The sequence below is a fragment of the Salvia miltiorrhiza genome, chromosome 5 (genome assembly GCF_028751815.1).
Source record: "Salvia miltiorrhiza cultivar Shanhuang (shh) chromosome 5, IMPLAD_Smil_shh, whole genome shotgun sequence".
Taxonomy (NCBI): domain Eukaryota; kingdom Viridiplantae; phylum Streptophyta; class Magnoliopsida; order Lamiales; family Lamiaceae; genus Salvia; species Salvia miltiorrhiza.
Genome location: NC_080391.1, coordinates 39,947,913 through 39,962,681, shown reverse-complemented (window position 1 = coordinate 39,962,681; position 14,769 = coordinate 39,947,913). Strand labels below are relative to the sequence as shown.

The window sequence follows — 14,769 nt, the reverse complement described above, 5'->3', positions numbered from 1 at the left end:
GTTAATTGATTTAATTAATCTTAATAAAGTAACACACCCTAAGGCTGACTCAACACCGGCCAGTCCAACGCCGGCGCCGGCTCCCCTCAATTCACCATCATTCAAATCCAATAGTGTTTTAAAAAACCCAAGAAATCCTCATCTTCAGCAGCCTAAAATTCAAGAAACTCAAGAAATAGTCATACGCAATTAAAACCCTAGGCTTCAAATTGTGGTTGAATTCCTCTTAGATTTCCGGCGACTGCACGGCCATAAGGCCGCCACCACGGCCGATTTCAGATCCCCAACTCAAGCCTCTATTCTCTCTCTCGGATCTGGTCGACACAAAGAAGCCACCAGTGAAGGCACTCGGGCGGAGGCGCTTAGGCAACGCGGGGGTGGAGGCGGGAGGGCGGAGGCAGAGGGGGGTGGATGGGGGCCGGCGCAGTACATGAGGTGGCGCTACGGTGGAGGAGGTGATGGTGGAGGCGGCTGGAGCGAGAGAGAGGCGAGACGACTGTGACAGAGAGATCCGGCGGAAGTGGAGGTGACACGCAGAGGAGAAAGAGAGAAGTCGCGGAGGAGAGTGGTTGGATGCGGAGGCGGTGGGTGGATGTGGAGTCGCCGCGCCGTCGCCGGGGAAGAGGAGAGGCGGCGATGGTGCAGCATGTGTGTGTGAGAGAGAGAGAGAGAGAGAGAGAGAGAGAGAGAGAGAGAGAGAGAGTAAACGGGAGTGAGAGAGTTTTTTGAAACAGGGAGAGAGAGAGAGTTAAAGTGAGAGTGTTAGTTTTTAATTAAAGTAGGTTTTATTAGGTATTTAATTAGTGCTTTAATTAAGATTATCTATCCCTTATTATTTCCTAAAATAGAAACGTGCCATTATTAATGGGACAGCCCAAAATGGAATACGTGCCATCAATAGCGGGACGGAGGGAGTATTTTATATATTATATAGATAATAATCGTTACAAAATTAAATATTACTCCCTTCGTCCATCAATCCTTGGCCCATTTTGTCATTTTGATCCGTCTACCAATTCTTGATCCATTTTATTTTTAGTTATTTTTTCACGGACCTTCATTTCAGTCACAATAACTTTACATATTTCTTAAAATTCGTGTCACTATCAAATGGTGGACAAAGGGAGTACCAATCATTAATAATTAGTTTTAATAAGACGTGTTATACTTGATCGACGTGTACTCGTTCCTTCATCACCGCATGGATTCTCGTTATTCAAGAAATGGAACCAAAAACCATAGATCCCATTCAACATCGAGACAAAATGAATATACCCAAAAACCAACTAGCTAGGTAGGTCAAGAATGAAGATGATAAGTATATATAAATGACAAGATGGAGTAATATTGATTTGTCCATGAATCACAATGTCCTCCCTCCTACTAGCCTCTCTCTTCCTAGTAGTATGGTTGCTTCTTCTCTCTAGGAGAAGAAAAACATCGGAGAAGACACCCCCGGGATCATTAGGAATACCATTAATCGGGCAAAGCCTGGGCCTCCTGTGGGCCATGCGTGCCAACACCGCCGAGAAATGGATGGCCGACAGAGCTCGAAGGTACGGCGCCGTTTCGAAGCTGAGCCTCTTCGGGAAACCAACCGTGTTTATGTACGGTCAGGCTGCCAACAGGTTCGTGTTCTCGAGCGACGGCAACAAAGTGAGCAACCAGCAGACGGATTCTGTGAGGATGATCTTAGGCGATCGCTGCCTCTTGGAACTTGTCGGAGAGGATCATAAGCGGATCAGAGACGCTCTCGCTTCTTTCCTCAAGCCTGACTGCTTGAAGAATTACATTGGCAAGATGGAGGAAGAAGTGAGGATGCACCTTCAAATGCATTGGCATGGCGAAACCAGTCTCAAGGTTCTGCCCCTCATGAAGACGCTCACATTCAACATAATATGCTCTCTTTTGTTTGGTGTTGAGAGAGGAGCAGCAAGGGACACATTGGTGGTGTATTTCCAAGAGATGATCGATGGGATGTGGTCCGTCCCGCTTAATCTGCCATTCACACGCTTCAACCGCAGCCTCAAGGCAAGTGCTAAGGTTCAGAAGATGCTGAAACATCTTCTCTCTGAGAAGAGGGCTCAGCTCGCTGCAGGAGCTTCTTCTCACCAAGACCTCATCACCTGCTTGCTCACCGTTCGCGGTGCCCGACTAGTCTCCGACGACGAGATCATACATAATGTAATGCTCATTATGGTTGCAGGCCACGACACGTCCTCGGTCTTGATCACTTTCATGGTACGACTTCTCGCAAACCATCCCGAGATACACGCAGCACTTCTCAGAGGTATGTTGATATCAGTAACACTAAAACTAGGCTCTCTGTATTTGTAATGAGTTGATTGATGCGCAGAGCAAGAAGGAATCAACAAGTGTGGAGATTTCTTGACATGGGAAGATCTTGGGAAGATGAAGTATACCTGGAGAGTGGCGATGGAGACTCTCCGGACAATTCCCCCCGTTGTTCGGAGGGTTCCGGAAGACGCTGGAGGACATCGAGTATCAAGGATACATTATTCCCAAAGGATGGCAGATTCTGTGGGTGAGTGCCATGACTCACATGGATGACACCATTTTCCCAGAAGCATCAAAGTTTGATCCGGAGAGATTCTGCAATCCAGCAGGGGTGCCGCCTTACACTTACATTCCCTTCGGAGGGGGGGCTCGTATATGCCCCGGATACGAGTTCGCCAAGATTGAGACGCTACTCACTATTCGTTACCTGGTTATGCACTTCACGTGGAAGCTCGGCTGCAACGACAACCGTTTCCGAAGGGATCCCATGCCGGTACCTACTCAAGGACTTCCCATTCAGATTATGCCCAGGAACCTGCTCTAGCTATTTGTAAAACCTAACTTCATACTTTGCAGGACATGAAATTATAAATCACAGAGAATGAAACTACTTTCATGTTATTAATAGTCAACAGATAGTGGATCAAACAAGATAATATGATCAAAGACTAGTAAATATATATATATATATATATATATATATATATATATATATATATATATATTGAGGGAGACTAGTAAATATTATTATTATTATTATTATCTTTGGGCTGTGCAATTTTACAATGATGGGCTACTGCTACTCTCGAGTTGGCAGATAGAATTAGGCATGCCAAACTTGTTTGAGTATTACAAATTAACTAACTAGAATATACAGGATGTATACAGTTTGTATCAAATAGAATATACATATCAGATTCAAGCCACAATAACCTGCATAACTACCAGGACAATGTAGTAGCTCAGCAGCCTTCTGGTCTTAAATACTTTGGTGGCAACGACGGGCACCGCTCGTTCATGTGGGGATAAGGATCCATGGTATTGTATCCAGGTAACTCCATACGGTATTTCCCTTTAATTTGGCAGTAGGGAAGTTTTACTGTGTCCCCATCGTTGCACCACTTAGGCAAACGGCTTGAATTGTTATCGAAGAAATTCAGCGAGTACGCATCTTTTATCTGTAAAAGAAATGAAGATATCAATCAAATCTTCATGGGCTTAATAATAACTGAATATGATTACTACTTAAAAATAAATGCAGTATGCTCACCGTAAACTCAGTTACTTGAATAGAGCTTGCAAGTTCCCCAAACAGTCCTGCTTCCTTGTATAATTCAAAGACAAAAGCAATACATGAAGTTGACTTCCCATCGACATAAACCCAATCGTCTTGTTCGGGAATGGCCAACAATTCACCAAAAGATGATCCACGTCTCTCAACTTCAACAAGAACCTCAGAAAGACTTAAATTCTGCAAGCTCAAAATTCATACTAGATTACTACATTGCGTGATAAGGTTATATCAGAACAATATTTTGCACTCAGAGCTTAACTAGAAGGTGGGCAGGCTAACTCTCTACTTCAACGGATTTTCTCAAATTGGTCAATTACAACACCTTATACTTGTGTAACCACAATAGGCATCATAGAACTGCACCAACGGAAACTACTAAGCAATTCTTCTTTCTTAAATCAAAGGACTTCAATGGGGAAAAAAGTGTGTTTAGTTCATATCTGAGGCGTACACAGGGAAACACGAAATATGCCCTCGAGATTTTTGTTCAGTGAACTACTTGCAGTTCTTAGATTGTTCAAGCATTGTCTAATCTGGAGATGTAAGATACTAAAAAAGGCAATATGGTGACACACAAATAGGCTTCCTTGCATAGAACCATTTACTGTCCATTTAAAGTGTAAAATCAACGAGATGGCTATAAATATAAACCTGAGTTCCAAGTCGTTTGTTCAATGCTTCACTCCACATGTTACCAGCATATGCAGGAGCCATCTGAGTCCAAACAGTCATAACAGAAGCAACCTGTAAAAGAACAAGTTAAAAGGGAAGAAGAAAACAAAGCAATATTATATATTCTCAGCAATACAGGGTTGATTCTTTTTAATGTGATCAACCAACAGCATCAGATAACATTAACCATTGATTTATTCTTTCTTTTCTATTTCACTTTAATATCATAGTTTTAGCATGTACATGGTTTACTGGAAGTCACAATTTATAGTTGTTAACAGCGAAGTGAAATAATATTTCTTACAATCATCATGAGCTCACATTTTCCCCTTGTCCTCGCCATATTTTCTACATACTATCACAAGTGTATCAAACCGAAAACTATGAACAGTTAAAAACAAGATTATGAAGAACCCAAAGTAACAGCTACTGCAGCCAAGAACCATTTGAAATCTTTATCTTGTTGTAAGCTTAACAAAGATAAGTAACCAATATTTTTGAGGCTTCTAGCTTTCCCTGGTTAGGCAAACCAAGTGCAATTAACAATCGCTTATTATAGTAATATACCATAGGGTAAAAAATTATCAGTTGCTTACTGAAGTATATGTGATCCCAATAAAGTAGACATTTCCTCATAACTACAAGTAAAATCACCAGTTCATAAAATGACAAGAGACCTATGAATTTTATGGGGTTTCCTGTGTGTGAAATGTTTCCCCCAAGAACAAGTATATCATGAGAATGCAACCAGGTAAGAATCCCATGAATATAACACAATTACAAATTTATGAGAACCAGCTGCAGTTGAAATATGTAGTAAAATAACACAAGAAACTGAGAAAATTAGAAATGAAGAGGAATAAAAAGTGAGCTGCTATCAGCTAGCATAACCACTTATAATACTTAAAAGTGAAATACCTACCAGGTTAGCATCCAGAGGTGAGGGATAATTTCCACTGATTGTGTCGATCCAGCTAAAAATCAAGTTATGGTAACCATATGGTAACCCTGACATGCTCTTTGCATATTCCCAGGCAGCAGTCTCATTGAACTTGGCCCGGAGATCAGGATGCAAAGGAAGAAGCGCTATGTGTGGATTGGCGTCATCTGTTGTCAGCTCATATTCCCACCACTCATCCCATGTAAGGATAGCAATAATATCTTCTCCCTGGGACAGGTAGGGGGAGGGGGGGCGCGGAAGGGAGATAATTAAACAAGATAGTAATTATGATTAGGATAAACAGCTGGAAGACCAATTTGATAATTGACAGACCATTAAACTCTCAATATCTGACACCAGATGCAAGAGACATGCATGTATGGTGTACTTTACAAGCATCAAAGTAAGGATTTTTATTTTTTATTTTTTTCAATACACAGTTAACAATTTAGTTTATCAGACACCCATCCCCTAAGTGAGTAATATGACCATATTTCAGTCACTGTTCCAAATTGAACATAAGCTACAGTTTATCATATTGTGAATGGTAGAAACCATTTTCATCTCTTTATACATATTAGGTTACTGATAGTCACTTTTTAATACTCAATTAAAAAAAATAGTATAAGCATAATAATGTTGAAACATACGGAAAACATAATTCAATATTCATAACATGTACAGAAACAAATGAAAACTCACACGGGATCTGTATGCACCCAAAAAATGGAACTTAAAGACCCAAGTGAAATTATAACTATGTTTTTCAGCACCTATGAAACCTAAGCTTTTGCAGTAACTATACCATAGGCATACCTCCTCATTTTCATGCCCCGATTCTGCAACCCACAGGTTTCCATCTGAGTCCCTCAAGCAGACTGCACTGTGACCGGCATAAGATCCAGTCACCCACTTCTCTAGGGTCTCAAAACCACCCCATCTGCCTCGAATTTTGGATAATACAAGGAAATCACCAGAGTGGATATCCTCAACAGTAATGTTGGTAACCCATGGTTCTGGTCGTACTTCGAAGGTAGCACCCATGTGCTTTTCAAGAAATGCAACATTAGAGCTCTCGCCCCATGCAGAATTCACAAACAGAGGCAACACCTCCCATAGAGCCTGAAGCGTCCCTAGCATCCCTGCTTGCATCAGGAAAATTGCAACACCCGTATGCTTGACCTATTTAGTTTCCAAGGAAATCAATCATGCTTAATTGGTAAAGCCTACTCAGGATGAAACCACGACTCAAAGTAGAACAAATCCAACTCACATATTCATACTCAGCTGCTGATTCCCACTCACTGAAGTCAAGTGTATGCTCCCGAGACAGAAAGTAGTAGTCCCATGTTACACGATATGGAGTTGCAAAAACATAAAGGTCCATACATGTCCAACTATGGGCTTCGCTAACCTGAGCATATAAAATAAGCATGAGGAAAAGAAGACCATTTAATGATATACAGTAGCTTCTGATTCACACCTCATCATCACCAGAATTAAGTAGCAAGCAATCCACGAGACTATGCCTTAACCAATCCTACTTTTCCAGATTTCTCACAAGCTAAATCCAAAAATAGAAACTAAACCCAAGAAGTCATATGTAGACAATAGCAGTTAAATTATTTTCGATAGTAACCCAATCTGAACAGTCTCTCAAGGGAAAATATAGAGCTACAAAGACATTCCTAACTTTGTACCGGTCAAATATAAAACAATCACAGCAAAACATCCGCAAAACGGCTGAATTCAGTTCTAATTGCCCTAACCTAAGAAACCCCCCATCAAAATCCGAGAACAGAAATAACCTTAATGTGGAGAGTACCACCACCCCACTGACTTCCGCTGTTGTTATGGAAGACCAGCCACGCAGTGTTTTGATAAAAGCAAGCTCCTTTCCACTGCAAAAGAGAATTATTGGTGGCGGAAGCAGCCCCCACAAACGAGGGCAGAAGGTCAACAGCGCTATTGAGCTTGTTCAGTATAGGCCATGAAATTTGCCTCGGCAGCAGCGGCAGTACGTCTGTGGGGCGAATAGGCGCTTTGAAGGCTTGTACTTTGGGGGAGTGGAGACCACCACATACGATCAAAACTGTCGATAATATGAGCTCCAAGAGAAGCTTCATGGCTCCGGAGATGGAACAGAGATGTTTATCTTTTCCGGCCTAAGGATGAGGAGGGTTTGACTAATAATTATTCTGATTTTTTGAATTTGGTATCATGATTGATATTTGATTCATACACGGCGCTTTGTCTTGTACTTTCCGCAAATGCAATCGCCTCTCATTTTACATGAATAATTATTATTATTATTATTATTATTATTATTATTATTATACTCCCTCCGTCCCGTTATTAACGGCACGGAGATTAAGAAAAGTAAAATTAACGTTATTAACGGCACGTTTCTTTTCGGCACGGAGATTAAGAAAAGTAAAATTAAGGGAATTAGATGTGTAGTGTTATTTTAATTAAAAACACACACACAGTCACACACTGCCTCTCTCTCTACCTCACCGGTACACGGCGGCGCCGGCGCCGGCGAGCGCCGCCTCGTCGGCTCCTCCCCCGTCCTATCTCTCCCTTCCCTCTCTCCCTCTCTCCATGGCAGAAACCAAACAAAAATTAAAAATTCTTCCCAAAATTGAAGAAATTGCAGAAACTAAATCGAAGAAACCTAATCGAAGATTTCAGAAACCAAATCGAAGAAACCAAACAAATTTTTCAGAAATCAGATCGAAATTAATTCCAAACAAGTTTCGAAATTAAATCCCCAAATCGGAGCCCTATATTCCCAAATCCACGGCCTCCTCTCGAATCCACAACTCCACAAATCGGAGCCCTAGAGGAGGGCGGCGCGCTGGAGGAAGGAGAAGATGGACGGCGGACGTGGACGACGTGGAAGGACGACGCTGGAGGAAGGAGAAGATGAACGGCGCGCGACGGGGTGGTGGGGGGGCGCGAGGGCGGTGGTGGCGGTGGAGGCGACGGGCGGTGGTGTTTGAAGAGAGAAGGGAGGCAGGACTGGTAGGGGGAGGAGAGAGAGAGAACCGGGTGGTGGGGGGGCGCAAGGGCGGTGGTGGCGGTGGAGGCGACGGACGGTGGTGTTTGAAGAGAGAAGGGAGGCAGGCGGCGACTGGTAGGGGGGAGGAGAGAGGGAGAAAGAGAGAGAGAGAACCGGGTGGTGGGGGGGGGCGCGAGGTATTTTAATGCTTAATGATTTATTTAAGGTAATTAGGGAGTATTTTAATGCTTAATTCACCCCTTATTTTTTCCAAAAAAGGAAACGTGCCATCAATAACGGGACAACCCAAAAAGGAAAACGTGCCATTAATAATGGGATGGAGGGAGTAATTATTAATTATTAATTATTAATTATTATTACTATTATTATGAAAAAAAGATTGATTTTATTGAACACAAACACATTGAATAAGGAGAAGACCTTCCACACAACTCGGAGGTTCAACCCACTCAAAGCATCCACAATGGTGAACCAAAATTGATTGATTTTATTGTCATGATCTTTAATTTGATATGCATATCAAATATTTTATAATTAGTCGAATTTTATAATTTAAAAAAAATAAAATAAAAAAATAAGAAGTTAAAGAAAAAGAAAAAAAAATGTATAGCTTATAAATAAATCTTCAATTTCATTCTAACTATAAAATTGCAAGTCAATTTTAAAATTGATTTGAAATCAATTTGTGATTGAAAACTCACTTTTTAATATAGTATAGATAGATTACTTTGAATAGTATGAATCTCAAAGATCCCAATAACCAAATTGGGCCTCAAATACTCGGTCTAAATTTTAAACCGTCAAGTTCAAATGAATCCAAATAACTTCTTTCCCAAAACCCTAAGCTTGTTTGATAGTGTGTTAGATATAAGCAAATATTATTAATTAAAAGTGGTATATATAACCACAGGTTATTATCTACTCCCTCCGTCCGCCAAGATTATGTCACAATTACTATATTGGGCGTCCGCCAAAATTATGTCACTTTCCTTTTATGGCAATGGTCTCACCATCATCTTTAATATTTTATCCTTACTAACACTCTTTATTTACAAAAAAACCCACTCAAAATTCAATCTCAACCACTCATCTCATAAAGTGGTGGGACCCTTTCTCTACTACATCAAAATCATCACCAATTTTATTAAATCTCGTGGCCAAGCAAATTGCCATAATCTTGACGGACGGAGGGAGTATATCATGTTTGATAGCTTAATAGTTAATACCGACATTACACTAAATTGGTGTTTGATAGCAGTGTATTAAAATGCAGTAGAGTTAAATATTTGTTTGATACGGGATGTAGGAATGTAGTGTAATCATTGAAATTCCATTTATACCCTCAAGTAACAATCAAATTTACTCAATCTCCTTCACTCATTTCCAGCGGGAATTACTCAATGTCCTTCACTCATTTCCAGCGGGAATGAAAGCAAGAGGCGCCAATTAGATTTGCCCCCAAAAATTTTGCTTTCATATAATACACGCAGCCCACACAAAAATTCCCCATCTCCAATTCTCCATTGACGCAAATTGCAGATTCAACTGAGAATCTTGACAGGTGCTCACGCGGGGATAATTCGCCAGGTGAGAAAATGTAAACAGAAAAATGAAGAATTAATAGATACTTCGCTGCAATTGGGAAAGCAAAAAATAAAGACGGAAATTGAATGAAAATATTGATTCATAAATTGATTGAAGACAAACAAAAAAGAAAAGAAATTGTTTCAGAATTCCCCATCCCCAAAATCGGAACTTTTTAAGTAACAAGCAACAAAGATCTACATAGAAATCGATCTTGGATTTCAGCAGGTCAAATGCATCCCGGGCTCAAATGATGAAGAAAAAAGCCCTAACATCTATGGAGAATCAAAAGTGATGCTGCTTGAAGCACGAACATCTATGGAAAAAAGCCCTAACATCTATGGAGATCTACATAGAAATCGATCTTGGATTTTACCTTGCTTTCAATTCGCCGGTGATGAGAGCACCAATTTGTGATGGAGTCAGAACAAATCTGAGCTTGATGAAGCGCGAAGAGGAATTTTAGATGCAGTCGAATTTTTGAAGGGCAAAATGGTTAGAGGAAAAAATAGTACTCCCTCCGTCCGCCAAAAGTGGGGCACAATTACTAAATCAGGCGTCCGCAAAGAGTGTACCACTTTCCTTTTAAGTAAATGGTCCCACCATCCACTTTAATCTTTTGACCTTCCAAACACTCTTTATTTACAAAAAAACTCATTCCAAATTCAATCTCAACCACATATCTCATAAAGTGGTGGGACCCTTACTCCACTACATCAAAATCATCACAAATTTTATTAAATCCCGTGCTCACCTAAAGTGCTCCACTTTTAGCGGACGGGGGGAGTATCATTTTACTGTAGAAATGGTTTAATGAATATTGGGGTCGACGCTCGTTCCATAAGCGAGAAGAAACAGTGAAAATTAATGCGGGCCTTCATTTTTAACGGGCTTGTGCTATTGCTTAAAAAGGCTATCAAATGGTGGGTAAATGAGATATTAATAGCCCAACTATCCTCTATATGGCTATCAAACAAGCCCTAACTTTCTTCGCCGCCTTGTCTCGGTTCGACTCGTCTCCTCTCCCCTTGAATAGCTTTCCAAAATATTTATTTGAACATAATTTCCCATCTTTATTCAATACACAACTGAATCTGCCTGAGATTACTCGCCATTGAACGTTGTTCTCACAACCATGTATTCTTTACCCGACGAAATATTCATCTTTTTGGTTTTTGTTAATCTTTTTTGGCCCTCAATACTGTTTTGAATTGAAGTAAAAGCACTTGCCTGATTATACTTTTATGGAATCTTGTTCTAAGGATCAGGAATTAGATTTTCGGAGAAGATTTTTCTTTTTTGTTTTCTGTTAAGATTTACACATCCCCGTGATGAAAATTTTCCAGAATTCTAACGTTAAAAGTAGACTGAAAAAACTTTGATGTCTAATAATTTCTGAGGGATGTTTTGCATTTGTTCATTGGAAATTGTCATATAAGTACTTTACAAATTTTTATTATAGTACATATATTGGTTGTTTATTTGAAATATTCACCGTTTTGATTTATAGAGTTTGTTTGTACTAATTTATTGTTTGATAGTACTAGTTTTTTTCTTCCGAAACATATTTTTTTCGAATATACTAAAATTAATAGAAGTGGACTGATATCTGATGAATTTAATCTAGAAAAGAGGTGTTCTGAGATTCACCGGTTGAGGATTTTGGATTATTTCAAACTGATTTTAATTTTTCTTATCTAATCTAATTTTAATTGCTTGGATCAAAATGACATCATAAGTTTTTTTTTTTTGAAGGAAAATCACGCCGGAGGCTCTCTTCGATGCGATAGACGTCGCGCCGGTGAAAGAACCACGCCGGCGTTTGTCACGCTTCTGGGCGGCAGTACCGTTCTTCAACGCTTTTCCGGCGTCGACTTGGTCACCGGAGAGTAGGCAGCTAAACGTGAAGGGATGACGAGAGCACTGGTGGTGTCGCGGTTTCGAGCGACATCTACACAGACTACACCGGCTCAATTTCCTCTCCTTCTCCAATCATGTTTCGCCGTGGGCTTGGCCCCCGGCGAGGACTTGGTAGCCGGCGTGGATGACGGTGGCAGTTGACGACGAGAAGAGGAACGTCGCGGCTGCTACAGCAACAACAGCAAACCCTAACTGGAATTTGGGTCAGACCCGGTTTCGCCATCTGGGCTTTGGGTCAGACCCTCCCTGGAGAAGGGCCATTGCTGTTGGGCCTGAGCTGTTGCTGGTACTGTTTTGTGCTGTGGCTGTTTTAATGGACAACCCATTATGGGCTGTAACAACTTATATATTTTAAAAAAAGTGATAACATGCAAAAATGTCTGATCCTTAAGTTGTATGTTTAAAATGCTTACTTTTATAAATATAAGCATTTTATGCCTAATTGACGTCCATACTCTTACGCTATTTCCACTCTTAATTTTACTATATCTAGAATTGCTATTTCCACTCTTAATTTTTTATGAATAGCCAAATCGAACCGTTTCGGTGCAGTTTGGTTTTCGGTTAGGTTTCAAAAATTAAAAATTGATAAGTTTTGGTTTTCAATTTTTGGTTCGGTTTTAAATCGAATTGAACCGATAAATATTACTCCCTCCGTCCACTAATTATTGGCGTAGGAGGCAAAACACGAGTTTTAAGAAAAAATGTACTCCCTCCGTCCCCAAAATAAGTTCCTCTTTGGGGACGGCACGGGTTTTAAGGAAAATGGTAAAGTGTATTGATAGTGGAAAAAAATATGTTATAATTAGTATTGGGAGTGGTGAAAAGGTGAAAAAGTTGTATAATTAGTATTGGGAGTGGTGAAAAGGTGAAAAGTAAGAATAAATAAAGTATTATTAGTGGTGGGGTAGTTGTCCAAAAATAGAAAGAAAGAAAGAGGAACTTATTTGAGGGACGTCCCAAAATGGAAAAAGAGGAACTTATTTCAGGGACGGAGGGAGTATTTTTGTTAGTTGAGTGGAGAAAGGGACCTGCAATTTATTAAAGTCAATGTAATTAGACCACAATTTATTAAAGGGACCCACAATTTTGATTAAAATATGAATATAAATTTACCCAAAATAGATAGGACATAAATTGGTGGACGGCCCAAAAAAGCAAGTAGGCCAACAATTAGTGGACGGAGGAAGTAATATTTTATTATATATTTATATTTTATAATATATAATTAATTGTATAATATTTTATTGATAAGACTTGTTATGTTGCTATTTGTTAAACTTTGAAACTTGAATTTGTGTTTTTGTGATGCTTTAAATCTTTGAAACTAGTATTCTTGTAGACTAAGTATTATTATGTTGTGGGGATTTGGCATTTCAAATTTGTGTTTTTTACATTATTTTACAGGTTTTAATTGATTTTTTCGAAAAAAAAAATTGCATCGGTTTGGCACCCTAAATTGGTGTGGTTCGGTTCCAATTTTAACCATCGGTTTGATTTTGAATTTTGGATTTTTGGTTCGGTTTTGCATCGAACAGAATCGATGCTCACCCCTAGTTGTGGACAAGTAAGCTTAAGAAAATTCTCTTTACTTCATTTTATATATTAATCCGCGCTTTGAAAATTGGTATCAGAGCGGGTTTTTATTGAGCAATTATATTATATTTAACTTATTTTGTAATTAACCTATGTGGGAGGAGACTCCATTAAAAATTATGGATCCGGACGATTGTCCGAGATGTATGGTATATAGGAATTTTCTCCAATATTTTGAGAGAGAAACCACTCGTCTACTGGACGAACTCAATTGGAACAATCGAGTCCTCGTAACGAATATTCATCGAGGAGAAGACGGGGAAATTATTCGTGATATTATCACGAGTGTTAGATCCTATCAAGACCACCTACTGGAAATCGTCGAGACTAGAGCGACGATTGAACAAGCCAAACTGATATCCATCCACCTCACGACTGATGGAGCAGAAGGACAAAGCCGGAGCTGTCTACCCAAAGTACCAACCTATCAAACCTGATTCTTCCGTAAATATTGAATTACGGGAGATTCAAAAGAAGGCGGAATATTATGGCAATAAGCTATATGATATACCACTTGAGATGAGCCGGATATCAATCAAACAAGAGGAAATCTTGATCCTCTTGCGTGATATCAAGAAAAGAGTAGAGGAGATCGAGAGGCGAAAACCATGTTCGGAAAAAATTTAGAATTCATGGTCCAAAGATCCGACATATCCTCTACCGCTTGATGCAACACCCAAGAAGTTGCAGCCTGAAGAAATAGCCCAGTTCTTGAGAGGAAAAAATCATGAAGAAAGCCTAAACATACAATTATATCAAGGCTTCGCGGAAGGAAAGATGGATCGAGCAATATAGAGCTTGATTCTATTCAAAATGAAGCATTATGTACATTTCGGCATAACAAGCCGAGAAATGTCGCTCCGATCGAATTGACAGGTAATCAAGTGGAAATCCAATTTATTAAAGCTAAAGATGTGCGAGGAGATCTTGCCAGGATGAAGCCAACAGTCGCAACAACAATGAAGTTGATTCATATCGGAGCAATCCAATTGGTAATCAAATCCCCACTGTCTCGTGGAATTGATTTTCCAATCAATATTGCCATATGCGACAAGAGGATTAGAGATCCTAAAGATTCAATTTTGGGAGCATTCTCGGGGAATCTTTACGTGAAGCAGATTATAACAGATCTAGACCCACGGATCACATATAATCTCCAAGATTCAGATTTCAGTAGAGCCCTGACACTTTACCAGAACTTCAAGAGAAAAGAGTTATTGATGGATAGAAATAGACCATATTATATTACCTATCAGGTATCATATGCCCTATCCAACTCCCATCATACAGATTTATTGGGTGTGTTTGTGTGTGCATCTAAAATGATGAATGACTTTTTTGATACTTAAGTTTTTGTTGCCAAAATAACAGCCATGTACTCACAATGGACTTCCACAAAAAAACTTTACAAAATGTTCATGTCCTAGACTAGGAGTTTCA

General features: G+C 39.7%; 2 protein-coding genes, 1 long non-coding RNA gene and 1 other non-coding gene across 5 annotated transcripts; 3 read left to right on the top strand and 1 right to left on the bottom strand.

Moving 5' to 3' along the window:
• Positions 1-1,368: 1,368 nt before the first annotated feature.
• LOC131024397 (taxane 13-alpha-hydroxylase-like) lies at positions 1,369-2,926 on the top strand. The gene is given in 3 exon segments (XM_057953895.1): positions 1,369-2,290; positions 2,357-2,454; positions 2,456-2,926. Coding segments are annotated over 3 exon segments (1,407 nt in total). The 3' UTR covers positions 2,843-2,926.
• A 96-nt stretch (positions 2,927-3,022) lies between these two features.
• LOC131024396 (uncharacterized) lies at positions 3,023-7,485 on the bottom strand. The gene is made up of 7 exons (XM_057953894.1): positions 7,013-7,485; positions 6,478-6,618; positions 6,021-6,386; positions 5,187-5,432; positions 4,244-4,336; positions 3,569-3,769; positions 3,023-3,476 (listed from the first exon to the last, which is right to left on the bottom strand). The coding sequence occupies exons 1-7, from the start codon at positions 7,328-7,330 to the stop codon at positions 3,261-3,263; spliced, it is 1,581 nt and encodes a 526-aa protein (XP_057809877.1). The 5' UTR covers positions 7,331-7,485; the 3' UTR covers positions 3,023-3,260.
• A 3,649-nt stretch (positions 7,486-11,134) lies between these two features.
• On the top strand, positions 11,135-11,218 carry LOC130987256 (small nucleolar RNA R21). The gene has a single exon (XR_009089647.1). It is a non-coding gene; the product is annotated as a small nucleolar RNA R21 (small nucleolar RNA).
• Positions 11,219-11,257: 39 nt separating this feature from the next.
• On the top strand, positions 11,258-12,175 carry LOC131024395 (uncharacterized). Of its 2 annotated transcripts, none has more exons than XR_009101803.1 (2): positions 11,258-11,447; positions 11,569-12,175. It is a non-coding gene; the product is annotated as an uncharacterized LOC131024395 (long non-coding RNA). The 2 variants fall into 2 exon arrangements; XR_009101804.1 differs by having other exon boundaries at positions 11,258-11,465.
• The last annotated feature ends 2,594 nt before the right edge of the window (positions 12,176-14,769 follow it).